The sequence below is a fragment of the Leptinotarsa decemlineata genome, unplaced genomic scaffold (genome assembly GCF_025532065.1).
Source record: "Leptinotarsa decemlineata unplaced genomic scaffold, Ldec_3_MD MMD2_tig00000199_RagTag_RagTag, whole genome shotgun sequence".
Taxonomy (NCBI): Eukaryota; Metazoa; Arthropoda; class Insecta; order Coleoptera; family Chrysomelidae; genus Leptinotarsa; species Leptinotarsa decemlineata.
The window spans coordinates 16,954,215-16,977,191 of NW_027412544.1; the positions used below are offsets into that span (position 1 = coordinate 16,954,215).

Below are 22,977 nucleotides of genomic sequence, written 5' to 3' on the forward strand. Positions count from 1 at the left end.
ATTCCTTATATTTTTTTCAGGTACCGTTGATGCTTTAGATAGTTTCGATGCGGAGGTAGCTAGAATAGATTTTCATTCGATAAATATGAGGTCTAAGAAAAAGCGAGACGATATTCCTAGGCCTATGAGTTGGGAAGGGGAACTCTCAGACGGCGAGAGAGATGGTATGTGTATCGACGAGGAAAACTCAACACAGGTTGGTAAATATTCAACTCATTTAGCAATTAATAGAATAGGGAATATCCTCAAATCCATCATTCTCGTGAAACGATGCTATTATTCTCTTCGTTAGTGACAGGGGAGTGCCGCATAAGTTGAGAACTTTAATAAATAATCGAAGGTACTAATACTTTCTAATTACATTTTCTTCATGCATTGGCTTTTACAGATTTTTAATCCAAAGTTTCGTCTGTCTTTCTATTAATCAGCTGTTTCCCCTACGAACAACAACCCTAAAAAGTTGAAACTTGTGTGAGTTGAGAATTAACAAGGTATTACTTTTAAACGTGCGATTCCTAGCACAGGTTGAACGATAAGCAGCGAAAATCGATCGTCCGGCCTCGCGGCTCGCACCACCATTTCACCTGACGGTCGATTGGATGAGTGGAACAAACCACTAACGTCAACCCAACCGGCCTCCGTCCCGCCGAATTACCACTAATATAACTTTTTTAATTTGATCACAAAAAAATTCACCCGTTATAAGTTAGCCTTTTTGGCGATAACTTCGCTGATGTATCTCTCACATAATCGGAATTTCCCAAATTTCAAAATGTCACTCAAAAAAGCTCTAAAACGAGCAACTTTTGCCTAGTTCAACCGATTTCGTATCTCTTACGAGTTCCGATTTTCCCATGCTGGCCTTCGATATCTTGGACTCATCGTATATTTACACTACACAGACACAACCAAGACAAAAAACTTGATTAAAGAAATATTACTTTTTGATGTTAGTCTAGATTCTTCATATTTTCTCTATTTCATACCTACAGCTAAACAGGTTTTCAACTCATGTCATCAACGGTGCTACTTGATACTCTTTTACCAAAAAAAATTAATTGATTTTGGTGGTTACTTATTCAAATAAATCATTCAATGCAAAGCGCGCAATAAAAGTAATTGTATTAAACAAATAAATGGTGACTGAACTGGTTTAATATTGTAGACGAGATATTTTTGTTGATGAGATATGGAGAAAAACTAATAATGAGCTCAACTCGATATTCGTCTCTTGCGTTCAACATGTAATTATATACATTATATAAAAACCTCTAATTTGACTGACGGTATGGCTTGACTTGAAGGTAGATTAGTTCTGCGTTGAAATATTTGATTAGTTTTGAAAGAAATGTTACTGTTTGTTTAGTTTTCATGGTTTTTCTTCCACCCCCACCCTTATTCTAATTATATTATGGCTATATCCCTGAGGCGCATTACAGGTATGTCCAAGATTAAAAGTTTAAGTCTCTAAAAGTTTTCTTTAAAATTTCAATTCGAAGAAATAAAGTACAAGATGGAATGGAAAGGAAAACAACCTACACTTCTTTTGTTCTCTCCAAAATGTAGTAGTACCAAACGTTCTCTCAAATACGATGATGGGTCCACGCTCATGGTAACAGGTATTTGCTGATGTTTTGGTTTTAACTTTTTCTCTTAATGATTGTGTTACCATGTACGCCTCCTGCTTTAAAATATTGGATGATATAGAACTTTGTTGTTAGGTATGTTGGAATGTCTCGGCAAACAATTTCTCTAGAATAGTGGAGCAAACACCAGAGACTCATTTTCAGATACAAAATTAGAAAAAACACAAATTTCGCAATCAAAGCAAGCAGAAAGACAACAAAAAAACCTTCATAATTTGAATCTTCATGAGATTTTCCCACTATAATCATTCCATCCGCAACCCCTATGGATCTTCTGTCAATAAAACCTTTTTCAAAAGAGTTTGAATTGAACATTTTCCCTTTTGATTTCATCACAAGGTTGGTTTAGTCAGTCATTTATCAAATGACTCATTATGAGCACTTAAGGATAGCAGATTAGCAGTTCCGAGAAGTTTTGCCGTTTTGTAAAAAACCATCAATACTAACAAGGAATTTGTATCAAACTCAGCTAATTCAAACGGATGATGGGTATGCTTTGCTATCTTGTGAAATTAACGAGGATCTTTACTAGAAATCGCAATCAAAACATTGATGTTTCTATGATATGTTGTGATGATGAATAAACAATAGTACTGGGAAAATATATCCGGTTACTCATATGGGAAATCCTTTTTAGAGAAACCGTCTGAGAAGAAAAATGAAGAACTGCCCCATTGACTCAAAACAATCACAGAGCTACTCACTCAGAGGACATCGTACCGTTTATAGAAAAATATATTTTTCTCAGAACTGTACTAGCTATTCAATTTAATTATTCATTGGTGTTATTTGCATCGACTACTGTTGTAATGTGCTATGCTATTTTATTAACTCCCCGAGCTACCTGTGGAACATTATAATACAAGACAAGCAAAAAAAAACTATCAGTTAAATCATATCGCTCAAAATTTGGGGAGAAATCAATATTTCATTCAGGAGTTGAAATATATAATAATCTTCCAGAGAAACTAAAAATAAATCAGAAAACAAAATTCAGATCGAATTGAAAAAGTTTCTGCTTTCTTTCTGTAATTGAAATTCTGATCAATTTTTTTATTTTTCAGATACCAGAAAATCTTTCACTCTCCCAAACCAAACCTCCATCCTTGAGTGACAGTAAAGATAGTCCGATTCTTCGACTGAAACAGCCACCGATGGGCACTTATTCTTTACACAGCACACCAAGCAATTCACCTTTACTTAGCCAGCGACATCATGTCACAGGTAAACACATGCCTTTTCTGGATACACATGCCTAAAACAGGAAAAATGCCCAAAACTGTAATTATCAAAACAAGTATTACTATTTTTGGGAAAGAAAGTTTTTGGCTTTCTACTACTCCATCTTGATACAAAAAACAAGGATGAGGGAATCTTCCAAGGAAAGGAAGGAAGTAATCAATTTTAAAATAAGTAACTCTATACATGAATGTGTAGATCATGCAAAGAAGTAACTTTCAGACACGAACTGAAAGAAAGTCCTCCTGAAACAGCTACTTTCATATAAACATTGAAATACACGAAAAAAAAATTCTTACGAAACAAATACTTCTATATGAACACTGAATTATACAGAAGATACTTTTCTCTACTCAGTTTGTATTTCAAACATTCGTTGTGGAATAAAATAAAAAAGTTACTTCTTTGCATGATCTACACATCTATGTATAGAGTTACTTATTTTAAAATTGATTAGTTCCTTCCTTTTCTTGGAATATTCCCTCATCCTTGTTTTTTGTATAAAGATGGAGTAGTAGAAAGCCAAAAACTTTCTTTCCCAAAAATTAATCACTCCTAAAAATATAACCCCTTCAATTCAAGTATTAGTATTTTGACAATCTGTAACTTGCAAAAAACTGGTCTGACAAGATATTCCGAAAGTCATGGATTCGTCTAAACAATACTATAAGGAAGGTTATTGATAACTGAATTGAATTGTGCTACTTTTTTAAAAATATACAGGGTGTAACTTAATAAATGTAAAACATTTAAGGAGGTGATTCCTCATCGAAGAAAAGATAGGATCTTTCATATTAAGAAACTTCATTGGAGCATCCCTTGTTAAGATACAGCCCCTTAAAGGGGGTACATAAAATTTGTATAACAATTTTTCTCACAAGCACTGAAAAAGTTACAATATTGAAATTAACCTGAGGTTTTATAATACCAAAAAGACACTTAGCCAGTAATTTATTTGGTTTACCCAATGGTTGTAAGGGGTGGAAAACGCAAGCCCTAAAATGTATTTCCAATGTAACTTTTTGTCTTATTATTTGTTTACCATTTAAAACTTTATTCTCGATAGCCTATTTCATTCTAAACGAAAAATGTCCTTGGGTTTTTTGCCCAAAATAAACCAGTTCGCAGCAAAAAAATAATTTTACGAACAACTACAGAGATACATCGTCATAAATGCGAACTGGATTTATTGTTATTCTGTAGTTAGTACATGCATCAAACGATTAAAGGGTAATAAACAAAACTAATTTATTGATAACAAAACACACAACATGTAGAAATCATAGTAAATGTTCAATATGTCTACCTTCAGACATTACGCATGCATCTAGACGTCGGCGCATTGAGCCACGTATTCGCTAAAATATACCTGGAGTCTCTCTGATTACCCTGCTCGCATCGATGATGCGTTTTCTTAAGTCCTCTACATCGCGAACAGGAGTACGATAAACCAAATGCTATAAATGATCCCAAATAGAGAAATCGAAAGAATTGAGATCCGGGGATCGAGCGAGCCAGTATTGTGGTCCTCCTCGACCTATCCACTGATTTGAATATGTTTCAGTTGAATGCTGACGTGCTACTTGACTAAAATGAGCGGGAGCCCTATCGTGCATAAAAAACATATCCCTTCTGACGCCCAAAGAACCTTCCTCCAGCAGTACTGGATGCACTTCTCTTAAAAATTGAACGTATGCCTCACCATTTGATCGAGGAGGTAGAAAATGAGGCACAATTAAATCATCCCCAATAACTCCGAGCCACACGTTAAGAGAAAACTGTTCTTGATGGTTAGTTTCGACAATAGCGTGAGGGTTTCCATCAGCCCATATGTGGTAATTATGAAAATTAATAATCTTGTTATGAAAAAACTACATTCGTCTGTGAATTCTATCGTCTTAAGAAAATCACAATTTCTTCTAATCATTTCCAGCATCCAATTGCAAAATTCAAGACGGTTCGGAAAGTCTCGCGGTAACAGTGCCTGTACTCGTTGCAGATGGTAAGGGTATAAGAGTTGTTCCTTTAAAATTCGAAACACTGTCATATGATCAACATTTAGCTGGAAAGCAATCTTTCTAGTACTGGTAGTAGGTTGTTCTTCAATCAAATTAAGTACTGCTTCCTCAAGCTGTGGTGTTCGTACTTCTTGATGGGGACCACAATCCTGCGTTCTTTTGTCGAATGAACCATATTCTCGTAATCGTTGATGAAGTCGAGCAAATATTCTATGTGAAGGATGCTGCCGTTGAGGATACATTTCAGCATATCTTCTAGAAGCTTCTAACCCATTCCCCTGCGACAGACCGTAAATGTAATGCATATCAGCCATTTCCTCATTTGTGTATGCCATTTTAATAACAAGTGAATTATTAACGTAACAAATTAAGAACAGAACAACAACACACAATTAGTATTAATTCAATTTCGGAAATTCATAAACTGAAAGCGTCATACCAATTCAATTGTCACTATCGCTAATAGCGACCTACTAGATAGATTAGTTTCGTATTTTCGCATTTATGACGATGTATCTCTGTAGTTGTTCATAAAATAATTTTTTGCTGCGAACTGGTGTATTTTGGGCAAAAAACCCAAGGACATTTTTTGTTTAGAATAAAACAGGCTATCGGAAATAAATTTTTAAAGGGTAAACAAATAAGATAAAAAGTTACATTGGAAATAAACTTTAGGCGTTGCGTTTTCCACCCCTTACAACCATGGGGTAAACCAAATAAATTTCTGGCTAAGTGTCTTTTTGGTAGTACAAAACGTCAGGTTAATTTCAATATTGTAACTTTTTTAGTGCTTGTGAAAAAAATTTTTATACAAATTTTATGTACCCCTTTTAAGGGGCTGTATCTTAACAATAAGGGATGCTCCAATGAAATTTCTTTATATGAAAGATCCTATCTTTTTTTCGATGAGGAATCACCTTCTTAAAGGTTTTATACTTATATAGTTACACCCTGTATAAGGCAACATTGAATTGTATCTGATATGCAATTTTCTATTCTTTATTTCTTTTAGATTTTAAATCTGTTAACATTTTTAGAAAATAGAAGTGCAAACCTCCATCATTCTCACACATATCATCTGGTTCTATTAAAATACTTCTAATTTATCTTCAAAAATGAACCAATGACCTGGCTTTCGTAGGCTCTTTAACTTGTAAATATATTATGCCAAAGTTCAAAAAAGTTCCATTCATGATCCAACATCAAACAGCGTTATTTCATCACCGGTACTAGACTGAGTAAAAATCCAATTTTTAACTCTTCTGTCTTCAACAAAGATAATCCTAAGTAAAAAGTAAACAAGACCAGTCCCTTTCAAAGACTATGAGATTGACAGAAAACTCAAACCCTCCATATCAAAGATAGAAGAGGGTCTGTTGCAATCTTGATGTCGGTAAAAATTGCGTTCTGTCTCTCTGCAAACAACTAGACTATCCGTTTGGTTAGAGGAGTGATGGCAATTTTGCAAACTTGAATGAAACTTGTCAACATTACCTAACGTGTTACTACTGTACTTCACCAAGTATAACTGATATCAATACTTGAAAAAGAAATTATTCAAAGAGCTAACAAGTCAGTGATGGTCAGAATTGCGACTTGGGAAGCTTCTGACTTACAAGCCTCTGTAAAATACTGCAGACTTATGAGCTTATTGCTTTATTCCTCCCATTTTTTCTTGACTAAATTCCATCAATATTATTGCTTGTACTACTCTGTACAGATCTATTGTTAGATATTCGTCATATTTTCCTCGACAAATTTCAGTTGTTCATAAATTTCTTGTCTCCTGTGATCCAGTGGTTCACATTCGCGTAAAACATAACGATTCGTATCTGCCCAGTCATTGCATTACCTAAAGCGAAGGTCTTCGTTATATGGCCCTATTTTGTTCAGATGTCCCAGGAGCAGCCCTGTAATCATTTTGAGCTTATTCCTATACTGTTCAGTAGTATTTCAGTTATTTTTTAGGCAGTCCCTTCATAAAGGTTTTTCCAAGTGCCTTTCTAAATATATTTTCCCAGTACTCATTGTTTTGTTTATTGGTCCATTATTCATTGGTCCCTGATCTACCTACAGTTAGATCAGGGAACCGTGTTTAGTACACTCATTCTCAGTGTCCACACAAAGTAAAGAGTCAATCTATTTCAGTGCGTCAGTTTCTACAGTTCTTAACAAAACAAACTTCTAAACAAAACAACTTCGATGTCACTTTTGGGTTCATCACTACCCTGAGTGTAGCCTAGTAGTCCGAGAGAATATTGATCAGTGCATTTTGAATCATACGTTCATCAGTCTTTTGTGCTTTTTTAAGATAGTCCCATAATAAAGGTTTTTCCTTAAGCGTTTCCAGATGTATTTTTCAGTGCTTCTTTTGTTTCTTATCGTCTCATTTTATTAAGATTGCGTACATTTCCGCGTGAAAGACGGATGTGTTTTGACCGAGTGGTTAACTGTAATGTAGGTAAACTTTCCCCATACAGTATATTCCAGCTTCTGTCACATGTTCAGTTCTTGACCAGTCCATATACCAAATATTTCGCCCAAGCATGATCTCGATATCACTGTATCAGTGTCACATGTTCAGTTCTTGACCAGTCCATATACCAGGTATTTCGCCCAAGCATGATCTCGATATCACTGTATCAGTGTTATATGGTCTGTGAATACATTTAATGTTTCTCTCTCCACGTATTTCAAAATAACAATTTTGCCTTTTATTTGAAGGTGATTGACAATGTTTCATGATGAATTTCATTAGTTCGGACTTCCATTGTCTGATTTAATATAAAATGATTTGAAGTCTCTGAAAGAACTAAAAGAGAAGAATTGAAATGAATAGCTGAAAATAACAATGATGGGTTGGATAGATTTCCATATGTTGCGTATCTATACGCTAGCTTGGCTGAATACGTTGTTGGACAACATGTATGCGGCTTCTTTGAATTTCTTCCTAAACCAGTGTTCCTCTCTGTGTATGATCTTAGCTTGGGACCACTCGATGTCATGTTGATGGGTCCAAACATGCTTTGCTATTCCTAATTTGCTGGCTTCCTCTCGCTATGTGTTTCTTGTGCTCCAAGGAAGGACTCGAGAAGGAACTAGACATCATCAAAAATCATCTTCAACGGAATGGCTACTCCAAAGCTATGGTAAAACAGACTTTGGCTAAAAGATAACAGGAGCCTGGAAGAGAAGCCGTCACAACCAGTGCTTGCACTTCCCTACGTCAGAGGACTATCGGAAAGGATAAGAAGATTTGGTTCCAAGTACAACATCAGAACCTGTTTTAGATCCGGAAACACTATCCGTAGCAGCCTCACGAAAACCAGGCCACCAAACGCGGACTGTGATTCCAAGAATTGCTTTCACCGGATACCCTGTAAGTGCGGAAAATCCTATATCAGTGAAACTAAGAGGCCATTGAATGTTTGTATTGCCGAGCACAAGAAACACACACAGCGAGGGGAATCCAGCAAATCAGGAATAGCAGAGTATGTTTGGACCTATCAACATAACATCGAGTGGTCCGAAGCTGAGATCATATACAGAGAGGAACATTGGCTTGGGAGGAAATTCAAATAACGTATTCAGCCAAGCTAGCGTAGAGATATGCAACATATGGAAACCTATCATCAAGCGAAAAATGGCCAACTCCCGCCAAACGGTCATCCCCCACTAAACCAGTGAAGCGGAAAAAGGAAATCGGAGAAAGTGAAAGCACTCCAATGACCCATAAATAGTCATCTCTCGGAGTAATCAGTCCAGTCATCACCCGAAGATGAATGTGGATACCAAAAATCGAAACGTCGTGAAGTAACTTGGCTTGGAATCTCTTAACTTTTTATTTTTTGTTCAATTGTTCAATTCCAGGTTTTTTGCTCAATATAATTGTTATTTTCAGCTATTCATTTTGATTCTCCTCTTTTAGTTGTTTCAGGGAAGTCCAAACTAATGAAATTCAACAATTTTGCCTCATTTCTTGTCCAATCTGTCCAATCTGAATTGACCAACTCTTATCTCCACAATTATTACAAAATGTAGATTCAAAATGTAGATGCAATGCTGCTCTTGTTTGGTTTTTATTGCTCCTGGTATTCCCAAACAAGCAATTCTTTGCACCCTGCATAGTTTGTTAATAATGATCATTTCTTTCATCTTTGGCCACCAAACCAAAAGAGCATATGTTGTCATAGTTTAACCACCATTGAGTAAAGCCAATACATCATATCATATATTATCATATTCATTGGCTCATTAGAACAACTCTTTGCTACCCATGTCATTACTGTTTCCTCATAATGGTTGTAGATACCAATCTTCCCTTATCCATCTGCAACTTTGATTTTCATTTTCCGATGCTTTGGATAATTCTCAATTTCTTATAAGCATACTCTGCTTTTTATATGATCCTGCATAAAGCTGATTACGTTACTGATCTGTGTAATAAATAAGATGTGGTGTTCGTGTAAATATTCCAATTACTAATGCACTGTGATTCAAAGTCTTCCGATGAGGACTATTGGTAGATACCTCATCCAGGAGGTATCTATCAATTATTCAATTCAACAAAACTGAATACACTTTAAATAATACTTTGGAAACATTTAAATCAAACACAAATTTGGATTTTGGTACCAAATGACATTTGTTGGTAATTATTATTATAATAACATATAAATGAGGATTCTGATAACTCAAGTTCATTATTTCAACTAAGAATCCGAATGTTTTGAGCGTCCAGACCCACTTAACAATATCATGAATGCACCCTAGTACTGTTAACATTTCACTTCTTTTCAAAAAAATAATCATTGAAACCTTTTCATATTCAACAAGTTTACTTTTTTATGACACGTAGCTATCCTTATAAGAATCAAATCAAATCATGATTATTTTACCATACTACGTTTAGAATTATTAAAATCAATCCACAGGAACCTTGAAATATTTTTTTATCAATACGGAATGCATATATGAGAACGAAAGAAAGTCATTTCAAGTACCAACTATACCTTTGGTTATTTTTGCATCTACTGGTTATTTTTTGAATTAGTTCAGTATTGATTATAATTACACATCTTTGTACAGAGTTAATTTTTAAAATTAATTGCTTCCTTTCTTTCTTTGGAAGATTCCCACATTTTTTGTATCAAGATGAAGAAGTACAAGGCCAAAAACTTTGTTTCCCAGAAATTATAATTATATTATTGTACAAAACAATATTAACTTAAACTTATATATATATATATATATATATATATATAAAAAATATGGAAGTTATTGAGTGTCTTGATATTGAAACAGAAGTTAATATCGGACATAGCACTCATGAAAGTGGCAAACCATAGACACGTGTTTCGGGCTTTTGGCCCATCATCAGTATGGTGCAGCCAAGTGTAAGGATGGGCAACACTTGGTTACCAAAGATAGAAATACAAATGCACGGAGCCACCAACCACAAATGTGCGGTTGGCTCCTGTTGGTGGCTCCGTGCATTTGTATTTCTATCTTTGGTAACCAAGTGTTGCCCATCCTTACACTTGGCTGCACCATACTGATGATGGGCCAAAAGCCCGAAACACGTGTCTATGGTTTGCCACTTTCATGAGTGCTATGTCCGATATTAACTTCTGTTTCTATATATATATATATATATATATATATATATATATATATATATATATATATATATATATATATATATATATATATATATATATATATATATATATATATATATATATATATATATTACTATACCTTAAAAATTGTGAGGATTCTGAGTAATAACAGAGCTTTAAAATCAGTAAAAACTTTTTCTACCCTTTTTTACTCTTTACATCCAAAGCTTTTTCCTAGAACTGATATAGAAAACTAAGGAAACAGGCAAATGATGTTCTAAAAATTCAAGTAATCTACTCTTAGAAATGGTTTTCTCGTTGAAAGTATACACTAGATCTAACACTTCATTTTCTAATAGTATTTGCTTTTTTCAGGGGTTCCAATTATAAGCCATAAGGATCTCATGCACAAGGCTTTGAACGTTCCTCCAACTCCAAGTCCGGATTCTGCAATACATTCTGCATACAGCGTATTCAGTTCTCCAAATCAGAGTCCTCTGACACAAAGACATATCACTCTGACTCCAAACTTGAGTAGGAACAATAGTGATGCATCCCATTCAAGTTGCTGCAGTTACAGTAGTGTATCAGTTTCAGTTTCACCCACGCAACAGTTTTCCCCTACTCATAGCCCTATACAGGTGAGTGAAGTGATTGTATTATTTTTTTATGTCAATGGCTCTGACTACTTGAAGTATCAGACCCATCAGCCGTGTAACATATCAGAATCAATCAATCTTCAACTAGATACATTTTTACGAGAAGAATATCTGGTCGAAGAAGAATTCAAACCCACTATCACTGCTTTAAAAAAAAAATCTTACATTGCTTCTGTGCTTTTGACTTTTTTGTCAATCAGCAGAGGCCATTAGCTGACATGCCATGAAATACATCAAAACTGAATACGAAAATTGAAAAAAATATTTAATTAACACTTTACTGTGAGATTTCCACTAGATACGTGTTGCGGCTTTGTAAACTTGTCTAGTGGAAAGTCCTACTTGTGCTTCTCGATCGTTCTAGGTGTCGCCTCGTTTCGGCAATATTCCCATCCGCTTCCAAAGTCTTCCATTGTGATATATAAGCACTACCAACAGGCACAGGAGGGAAGTCTAGTTGAAAATGCAGTACGAAGTGAGCTAATAAGGCTGGTAAATATTCAGGAGAAACAAGATAGAGATAGAAATGAAGATTGTAAATAATTGATGAATTATCAGGAGAAACAAGAAAGAAATAGAGAGAAAGATCGTAAATTATTGGTCAATATTCAAGACCAACAAGTAAGAGACAGAGAAGATCACTCACTCAAGAGAGTAAAGGGGAGGTGCAGAAATTGTTTCAGGAAAAATTTGAAAAAGTATTTCAGGAAACAAAGGAGGAATTTGAAAAAGTAGTCGAAGAGAAGGTTTCCCGGAGAAGCTCGAAGGAGCCGGAAGAAATTTTGAAAAGGAGCTTGAAGGACCCGACAGAAAATTCGAAGAAGTTTTCTGGGAACTTCGGAAAGAATCACCGGAGCCGAAGAGGATCGCTCTCCCTTCTAGCACTAGTTTAATTAAAACTTCGAAGGCGAATGACTGAAAAAAAACTATTGAAAGCCACAGGATTCCTAGAGGAAAAAAACGACATGATAATAATAATTTGATTGCTTCTAAACACTGGTTTAAAATATATGTGTGTGTTAGAATACAAATATATATATATATATATATATATATATATATATATATATATATATATATATATATATATATATATATAAATGGAACTAACAAATAATGGGGCTGAGCAGCAAATGAAAGAGTACTCTTTAAAGTTTGTCCAAGCTTTCGGAAATTTAATAAATTGTTTCCATCATCAGGGATGAACTTTTTGAGGATGTTTCATACGGTGGTCATGTAAAATATTGGACACAACATGATGGATGAACATTGATACAATACATTTATAAAACTGGTTAAAGGATGTCTAATATTGGATAAAATATTTGTGAAAAACGTTACAGTTTAAAATTATTTTGAAGGAAGAATAATGTCACATGTCGAAATTTCACAAAACATTAATGATTTTTGAAATTTCGACATGTGACATTATTCTTCCTTCAAAATAATTTTAAACTGTAACGTTTTTCACAAATATTTTATCCAATATTAGACATCCTTTAACCAGTTTTATAAATGTATTGTATCAATGTTCATCCATCATGTTGTGTCCAATATTTTACATGACCACCGTATGAAACATCCTCAAAAAGTTCATCCCTGATGATGGAAACAATTTATTAAATTTCCGAAAGCTTGGACAAACTTTAAAGAGTACTCTTTCATTTGCTGCTCAGCCCCATTATTTGTTAGTTCCATTCCTAACTAGTCAGCAACGATTACCTTCTCCTCTATATATATATATATATATATATATATATATATATATATATATATATATATATATATATATATATATATATATATATATATATATATATATATATATATATATATAACGTATATGAACGTAACCTGAGAATGTTCCAGATATATTCTGAGATTCCTTTGGCTACCGGAATAGTTATATTCTCTAAAGTATGCAGATGATATGATATGAAATATAGTTATGACCTTATTACTATTGCAAACAGTGCATATTACACCTGGATCGATCGAATACACAATTCCATTCAATGTGAACTTAATTTTAAAGTGATGAGCTTGGTTCCTTTGAGGTACATGAAAGGGTAACGAAATGGGGTATAGGCATCTTTGTTGTACAGATAACTGTAATATTTATTTACTATATTTCCCCTATTTGAATTCAAAGAGTGAGCAGTCATATTACTCCAGAGATCTGCTATTAATAAAAAATTGCTTTACTTGAAACGCCCAATTATATTTGCATCAGTCGTATTCATAAATCTTATTTGTTGTTCAAAACAAAGTCTTGGATAACGATCACTCTCCATGGTGAGAATCTTATACAATCAATTTAAGGTCATTATCAAAATATTAAGTGCAAGTTTAACTCCTCCCGTTTCCAAACGTACTATTGCGTCGCGTGTGTTAATAGGCACTAAAGTAATTCTTTTCGAGAAACTGAGATGTACTCTTTCTAATACTTCCAAATATCTAATGCCCCATGCCGTAACGTTGTTGAACATAAGACTCATTGCTAATGATTTAAATAATTTTACTCGTGGATACCAGGTGTCAATTTTAGCTTTAGACAAAATATAGACTACAGAGCCAATCGCCTGTTTTCCCTTAATGCTAGTAATTGATGACATTTCCCGGAATAATCCTGACGAAGTAAAAGTTACTCCCAGATAAACATATTTGTTTGTTACCTCTAGTGGTTGTCCGTTGAAATGAAAAGCAAAATTAGGTTCACGATATCCACCTCGAGCAAATTGCATATTTCGAATCGAATCGATACTGCCAATGACAAACCTATACGCCAACCACCGAGACAACTTCCTTTCGCAAAGCAGGACGAAGTTTCATCTATTGTTAAGGACATGTTGGAGGAAGGAGTTATCGAAAAATCAAGCAGCCCCTGATCGTCATTTGTAGTGAGTTGACTAAAAAGGATGGATCGACTATATTCTGCGTAGACTACAGAAGGCTTAATGATGTCACCTGTCCAAGAATATATGACACCCATCTTGGCTGAATGTAGATGGTTCTCAGTATTAGATGTAAAAAGCAGATATCGACAGGTGGCCGTTCGCCCCAAGAAAAAAAAGACTGTCTTTTCTACCGGCAATTGTGGTATTAGTCAGGGGATTAGTTGTTTTCTGATAGGTGTCAGCCCATTAACTGTAAAACAAGCTTGGTCTATCTTGTCGACATTATAGTAACCAAACCAAAAAAGTTTTGACAAACATCTGTTAACTTGAGGCTGTGGAATGCTCAGTTGCAGATCAATCCCAATAAGTGCTGTATCTTCCAGAAAAAAATGAATTCTTGGGACATGTGTCCTCAAAAGTAGTGCATGAATTGTCAACACCAAAAAGCAAGCACAACTTTAGAAGTTTCTTTGGACCGGCGTTTCGTGAAGGAATTTATTGGATGGCTTGGCTGAGAAGAAAAACTTCTTCGTTTGGTCACCAGCCTGCTCTGAAGAAACAGCCAGTCCCAGTGTCCCAGTCCTGGCATACCCAAAGGAGGATGCATACGAATGCATCCCAACATGGAATAGGGACAGTGTTCTCTGAGGTAAGGGACGGAAAAGAAGTTGTAATTAGGTATTTCAGTAACAACAACAGAACAAAAATTACGGTCTATCAACGCGCGTTTCGTTAACCTGTTAGCGTCCGCAGGAGATCATTATGACTAAATTTTACTACTATGAAGAAAAAAGAATTGAGACTCTATGTTTTTCACCAATTTTATTTTTAACTAAAGTTACTGCAGTTTCGTTCTGTAAGGACATTTCCAAACTTATACATTAAACATTATACATTAATGTATAAGTTTGAACATAGAAAGTTTCAATTCTCTTATCTTCAAAAGTAACGGCTATATCCATCAATTTATTTTACTACTATGTTTTTTTATGCTAGTGGCATAATTACTTTTCACTAGTATTAGTAATACTAACCGGTGTAGTTAGGTAATATTAACAGGTAGTAGTTAGGCCACTAACTATAAAAACACTAACATATTACTAAAATTTAGTCAAAATGATCTCCTGTGGACGGTAACTTGGTTAGCGAAACGCTCGTCGAGAGACCGTCATTTTTGTTCTGGTGTTAGGAAAGTGTTATCAATAGATTCATTTTACGCCAGAGGTTCTAGTACGAACTATCAAGCCAGGTGCCTCAAAAATTACAAACTTACGATTTTGAAATTTGACATCAGAAAGGAAAGAATCACGGAAACGCTGATAGCCTCTGAAGAAGACCATGTCTGATATCCGGATGCAAATTTTGTCAACGGCAGGAGAAGAACATTCTACCAGACATCACAAGCTCTGATAGGGAGATAAGCTCCGCTACCTCCAGCGGCTTCGGGTTCCCTCTGATTCGAAGAGTAGCAATCTATAAGGGTCCCTTTTCCAGGGATATGGACAGAAGATGCGAGGAATCACCTGACCATGGTGCTGTACGATCGTTTCCGAGGATGACACTACCTTCAGGACGAGGAAAGAGAGTACCGTAGCACAAATGGTGGATTGACAAAGAAGTGAAGCCAGAATGACAAGAAATTTACAAGCAGGGCCTGCAGGAAAAATGTTACTGGCTCCAATGGGACTTTCCAGATGACCTGTTCACTTGGAAATGAGAAAGCCTGGAAGGAAAAACCACAAATTCCAGATAAAACATCCATAGATGTGTATTACAAATATACTGAAACAGTTTCACGATGGTCGCACTGGAGGGCATTTCCGTGTAAACAGAACTCTGACGAGAGTGCCTAAGGGGCACTATTGGGTCAATTTCCGCTGAAACGTGGAGGAGTAGTGCAAGCGTTGTTACCTGTGCACTTCAGGGGATGGGTCAGAAGACAAAGCTGATGAAGAGTTGAATCAGTACCTCAGTGGATGCCCTTTCGATAGAATCGCAGTTTACATTCTGTGACCACATTCTGTAATAAGCACCTGATGGTTGTGATAGATTATTTCTCCAAATGGTCTGAAGTAGGAGCTTTACCCAATCAAGAGGCTAAAACGGTGGAAAAATATCTGTAACAAAACTTAATTACCAGGCACAGACTACCTCACGAGTTTCACTCGGATCAGGACCGCAACTTCGAATTGGAATTATGGAAGGATATGATGACTTTGTTGGGAATAAAGAAGACAAGATCGCTCTTCGCCCACAGTCCGATGGAATGGTCGAGAGGCATAATCGCACCATAAATAATACCTCCAAAATTGGAATAAATTGGTTACTCTCTTTCTGTTGACGTACCAGAGCTCTCAACATGACGCGACAGGTGACCACCATCCATGTTGTTAATCGGTCGAGAACTGAAGCTTTCGATAGACGTAATGTGTGGCAGCCCACCCGATAAATTTCCAGCGGTAACTCTTTCAGAGTATGTGGATGACCTGAGGGATAGACTGAAAATCGTCCACTAATTTGCCACAAAAAGTCACAGCCAGTGAGCTTTGAAAACGCTTTTCAAAATTATTCGGAAAATTCTTAACACGAACATGAAACTATGAAAATGAATTGTTTTCAAAAATATATTTTGTATTTCATCATTTAGGACTTCCATTGTCTAATATAATATAAATTGATTTGATAACCCTGAAAAAAATCAAAAAGATTAACCGAAAATAACAATTTTACTGAACAAAAAACTGAAATTACAAAGAAATAACATACAACAACAACCAAACAAATAAAAATTGAAATATTGATAACAGATGAAAAAATTGGAAAAATTAAAAATATTATTAACAAAAAATGAAAAAATTAAAATTAAAAGATTTCATTTTTTGTTAATGATATTTTTAATTTTTCCAATTTTTTCAGCTATTATTAATATTTCAATTTTTATTTGTTCGGTTGTTGTTGTATGTTATTTCTTTGTAATTTCACTTATTTGTTTAATAAAATTGTTATTTTCGGTTAATCTTTTTGATTTTTTTCAGGGTTATCAAATCAGTTTATATTATATTAGACAATGGAAGTCCAAACTGATGAAATATACCACGAAACATTGTCAACCACCTTCAAACAAAAATATATTTTGTTGAAATTCAAAAATAGAAAACAAATTACCACCAGTCCAGCTGACGAACCTACCGTGTAGTGAAACGCGTCTCGAATATTAATTTTCATCAAGTACCGGGTCACTGAATCCATACTTGAAAAACAAATTTACTAGACACTGCTAATAGAATTTTTTAATGAAACTTCTAAAATCTTATTGTATCATGTGCTACCCGAACCAATCTAGACTTAGACCCATGTATTTGCGCCACTGTTCCAATAAAACAATAATTTTCAATTTTTGTTCCTATTATTATGATTTTAACTAAAACTGAATGTATAATGCCTAGAAATCCATTAGGAAAGGAGGGGAATATGATAAAAATGAAAGGAAAAATAAATTACGGGCGATCTGAGTTCGGGAAGTGGAAGGGGGTGAGTTTTTAAGGGTAAAAAATGGTTTATCTCTATTTCCGGCAAAACTACAAGCCCTGTGAAAAAAAGGTAAAAGGCAAAGCTGTAGGTAATAAAAATTTTTTCACATAACCTCAAAATTTATGTAAAAAATTCAAATAACCAAGTTTTTGAATTTTAATTTTTCTTTTTAACAAAATATGTTTCTACAACTTAGCTTTTTATGTCCCAAATACACTGTAATTTATTTAATTTAAAATATTTATTTTTTGTCATCTTATTTTGACTTGATATCAAAAAGGCACCCTAATTTTCAATCGAAAATTCTCGCGTCCAAATATTAGCTTTTTTCAAAAATTCGGTGTGCCTTTTGTTCGTTGAATACATTATTATAGTAACTGTTCTCAGAAAATGCAAAAAATGGAAAAAAAAACTCGAACTCGAAATTTTTTTTAAATCATTTTGTACAATTTTAAGCTATTTAATAAAATTTACATTTCCAATTACTCAAAAAACATTAGAGATAGGCAAAATTGGATTTGTGAAATTGAAAACAAAAATTTCGATAGATTAAAAACAGTTCAGATAGAAGATATTTTGGATATTACAGACAACTATGAAATTTCTTCGGCAGATTTTACATGGTCTTATTCCAAATTTGCGAACAACAAATCCGATGGTTGGAATGGGTTCATGGAAAAGGTATACACTAATTTGACTTATCATAGTTCAAAAATTATTCCTGTGCCGTTCATAAAAAAATCCATGGAGTGATTATGATACCATTTTTACATAGTTGGTAGAAGCGGCTAAACAATGCCAAAAACAAGAGCAAAATATTGTGTTCGTAACGTTTGACCAACCACTATACCACAAAACTCGTGAAATCTGATTTAAATAATGATCCCTATAATTTATCCTCAATCCAAGTAAGACTTACCAGTGTGAAGGTGGCCATGTGTTTTCATCTTGGATGGTAGTGGACTTAAGGAGGCTTTTTGTGAAATATATGGCGAAAATTCGTCCGACAAAGCTCTTTCCGGGCATGCATATGCACGAGCTATTAGAGGACATTTTGTAGTACAGCTCGCCTTGTCTGAATTAATTTTATCATCGATGGAGTTGTCGGACTTTGGATCACTGTGGTTAAAGATTTTCCACGGGCTGAACGTACTGGTAACTGGGAATTACATTTAAAATGCGTGGAAAGAATGCTTTCCTATTTTCATGAACGTGGACACTTTTTATACGCAAAATCTGCTCATCTTTATCTCCAAGATATGCATAATCTTGAAGACACAATAAATGATGGTTTTGAATTTACGAGATTCACCGAAGGATTCTTTACAATTTATATTTTATGACATTTTCTATGACATGAATGGAATTAGAATTAAATAAATAAACTTTTTAACTGATTGAAATTGTAGCAATCACATTTCTTTTAATGAAATTGTACATACATTTAAAAAAAAAATCTAATTCGAGTTTTTTCGATTTTTGCATTTTCTGAGAATATTCACTATTATAGTCTGTTTAAAATATGTTTTTCCGTTAATCAGCTGTCGCCCCCATACGAACGACAACTCTCAGAAGTTGAGAAACTTGTGCGAGCTAAGGACTAACGAGGTCTTACCTTTTAACATGTGATTCCTAACACGGAAAATGCATATTTTTTTACACCATCAGAAAGTAGAGATTTCCACGAACAAAAAGCACACCGACTTTTTAAAAAAGCTGTTATTTTAACGCGAGAATTTTCGATTGAAAATTAGGGTGCTTTTTTGATATTAAAAATAAACATTTTAAATCAAATAAATTACAATGTATTTGGCACACATAAAGCTGAGTTTTCACCAAATTTCGTAGAAACATTTTTTTTTGGAAAAGATAAAAATAAAAAACAACTTGGTTATTTGAATTTTTCACATGAATTTTGAGGTTATGTGAAAAAATTGTAAATCCATTTAGTAGGACCTGTAGTTTTGCCGAAAATCAAGATAAGCCATTTTTACCCTTAAAAACTCACCCTCTTCCACTTCCCGAACTAAGATCACCCATAATTTATTTTTCCTTTCATTTTTATCATATTTCCCTCCTTTTCTAATGGGTTCTATCCTAATACTGTTATTTTTTTTGGTTAAAAAAAATCGACCCTGGTCAAATATGGCTAATCTTCAGAATGTAATTATTGCCGCAAGCAACTCTCGTCAAAGTTACTAATGACGTAGTCGGACAATAAGATGCTTGCATTCGGGCGAGAGGAAACAAATTTCGTAATGATTTTTGTTAATTTTGTGAATGTTTGAATTCAATACCAGTACCTATCAATTCATCTATCAATTCTGAATCTTTGTTTTATGTTTTTCAGCGTTGTAAACGGTTGAATATGAAATTGTAAAGAAATCAAACCTTATAAATGGCGTAAAATATTGGGGTATACATTAAATCAGCTACCCCTTCTGTAAGCCATTGGATGCTGCAAGAAACATGACGTAGCTTTTGAAAAATAGTACTTTTTGCAGTACCTAGAATTTTACAAAAAAAAAAATTTCTTTCAACATAAGTGCGTATTAAAAAAAAGTTTCACTTAGAAAATTTGATGAATTTTGAAAACCAGTTTCATTCAAATTTTCGGAAAACTAATTTTTGGAATCCTAAATATCTATAAAACGGCTCGCTTAACGAAAAAGCGCAAACGGTCAAAACATTTTCAAAAATTCAATTCTATATCAAATATGAAAGCTGCTATCAAAAAAAATAGGTGTATAGTGTGTGTGTGTGGCATAAAGGCATAAGGTTTCAATTCTTCGTTTTTTTACATCCTGACTATTTCAATACTTATATTATGTCAAATAGAAAATAAACGTTGTTGTTTTTATATTATACTACTCCTCTGGATCGAAGAAAAAAAATGTCTTTACAGTTTTTACACTTTAACACGATTTTTGATTATTTTTTGTGATAGTCCTATAGTTATCGCATAATAAGAAATTTTGTTTTTGATTACCTATTTTCAGTAGCTAAAATAGTTTAACAAAAATTGAAAATGTGAATAAAAAAAATTCAAAATTGATGTAAGATATAATGAATGTTTATGAATAGTTCACATCAAATCCGTCTTTCAAACGAATGCTGTAAGGAACATTGTGTATAGAATTACTGTTTGCCACTCGTTTTTCGGCCAATAGATCTTTAATGAGTCTTTTTCTATATCTTTTGAATTTCTGCTTTTGTATAAAGGTGTTATATATTTGTTTCGTTGTCGGTATGTTTTTGTTCAAGAATTGTTGAACTCTGTTCCATATATTGTCTATGTTGTTTTTCATTATCCAGTAACGCGGAACTAATAGACAGTTTGTTGGAGTTATTGCCACAACACGTCTCCTAACGAAATCTTCTCCAATGTTGAAACAGGCCCCTTCCGTTAGTTCGCAAATTTTAATAAAATGAATTTCTGATCGGCAGTTCGAAGGAACAACACTTTCTGCGGCAATTTTATGTTGAGTTGGTTCTGTTACCGGCAAATCATGTGCGCTTTCAACGAGACCTTCTAAATCCAGGATCCCAAAGCCTGGACTTTCAGCATATACACTTCCTGTATAATCCTGAAGATATTTTTGGAAAATCTGGCTAACTTTATCCTCTTCTTCACGAGTTTCCTCTTCATGCCGTGAATGGTGAAGATGATATTTTTCTATGCCTTTTTCTTTGCATACCCATACCATCAGGTGCTCAATAATGCAACACGTTCCTTTTGTTATGAAATAAACGTACGATGGTAAACCAGCATCATCTCCCAAAAGGGTTTCATCAACTGCAAAAGATTTGACTCGTGACATGATACTGCATTCTCTTTTCGTCACCGAGTCCCAGTTTTTGAAGTAGGAAAATCGGTTCATGATTTTTTGAATCTCAATCCAAGCTTTCAGAACTGTTTCTTTCAGTACAGTATCGAAATCTTCCTTTTTTATCATTAGCAGTTCACAAGGCGTAAGAGTTGTAATTGTGGCCAATCTTACTATGCCATGAATTAGAGCTACCTCCCCAAACATTGTACCTGGTCCTAATGTACCCGAGTCTTCTTCAATCCACTCCTTCAGGAATTTGTCGTAATGGCGTACAGTAACGCTAGCTTCTCCAGACAGCATGAAGTACATTGCTGAAGGAGCATGATCCTGTTTAACGATTTGCCTACCTGGGCCATAGTAGACGAAATAAGTCACTGCTGCCAGTTGGCTCTTCACGTTCGGTGGGTACCTTCTGAAGCATTTCATCCCACCAATAACTTTGCTTAGAAGTTGTTTTTCCTCTTCGGTTCTATCTTCTTTCGGTTTACACAATATTGATTTCTCTCCTATTGTTAAAGAGCTCTTCCTCACTTTCTTCCTCGTGAGAATCTGAATATTTTTTAAGACATTGTCCCCTATTTTAGACTCATCGGAGTCTCCCAACCAATACATATTGGCGATGACTAATCTCACCACTGCCCGAAATCTTAGAAGGGCTCTCGCTCGGCGAGTAGTTTTTTCTTCGGTTGTTAAAGAAGCCGCCTTCTTCAGTCTTTGGGCCATTTTTAAAATTTACCCGAAATTATAATTCAATTAAATTTTTTTTTAATTCGACTTTGACATTTTGACAATACTGAAAATTATGTTTACAATATTTCATTGATTTCATTACATGGAAACGATTTTAGGGATTTACTGTTAATTATAACATTTTCTGATGTGATGAAAACGTCAGTCTGAATTTTTCAGTTCTTGGAATGTATGAGGTAAATGGAAAATTATAGACATGTGGCTTGGCATGACTAAAGTAAAAATTCGCTTTTCAAATTTTTCCCAGTTGCTCTCGTAAATCATAATCATCAGTCTTATGGGTACATACATGATAAATACAGTTCAGAAAACTAAAAAACACACTTTCAAAGAACATCGAACTAAAAAGTTGAAAATATATTTTTTAAATAAAAGCTTAAAACCATAAGGAACGAAAAATTGAAGTATTTTATTATGAAAAAAGCGACGGGCGCTTGATATACAAAAAATATGGCACAAAGCGCCCGCGCTTTTTTCGAAATAATACTAGTATTTTTCGTTCGTTATTGTTTTGAGCTTATTTAAAAAAATATATATTTTTAACTTTTTAGTTCGATGTTCTTTAAAAGCGTGTTTTTTTAGTTTTTTACTCTATATTTATTTTTCATTTTTTAGTTTCGTATACTATAAAAGCGTATTTTTTAGTCTTTTTAAACTATATTCATTTTATCTAAACTTTGGGATCAATCAGCCGTATATTGTTTAGAAAAATGACCATTGATATTTTTCGATTCCGGAGAGGGAGCATGAAAATCAGCTACCAAGTTCAAGGCAGCAGGCGCGCAA

General features: G+C 34.4%; 2 protein-coding genes across 3 annotated transcripts in view; one reads left to right on the forward strand and one right to left on the reverse strand.

Annotated features, from left to right (window-relative positions):
- The window catches only part of Hr39 (Nuclear hormone receptor FTZ-F1 beta), a 146,023-nt gene that overhangs the window by 81,613 nt on the left and 41,433 nt on the right, over positions 1-22,977 (forward strand). For both annotated transcript variants that reach the window (XM_074173081.1, XM_074173082.1), the window contains exons 4-6: positions 21-196; positions 2,711-2,870; positions 10,900-11,165. In XM_074173081.1, coding sequence (XP_074029182.1) covers positions 21-196; positions 2,711-2,870; positions 10,900-11,165 — 602 coding nt within the window. The remainder of the gene's footprint in view (positions 1-20; positions 197-2,710; positions 2,871-10,899; positions 11,166-22,977) is intronic.
- On the reverse strand, positions 20,656-22,290 carry LOC111511967 (uncharacterized). The gene has a single exon (XM_023168049.2). It carries the CDS (start codon positions 22,162-22,164, stop codon positions 20,686-20,688), a length of 1,479 nt encoding a protein of 492 aa, XP_023023817.1. The 5' UTR covers positions 22,165-22,290; the 3' UTR covers positions 20,656-20,685.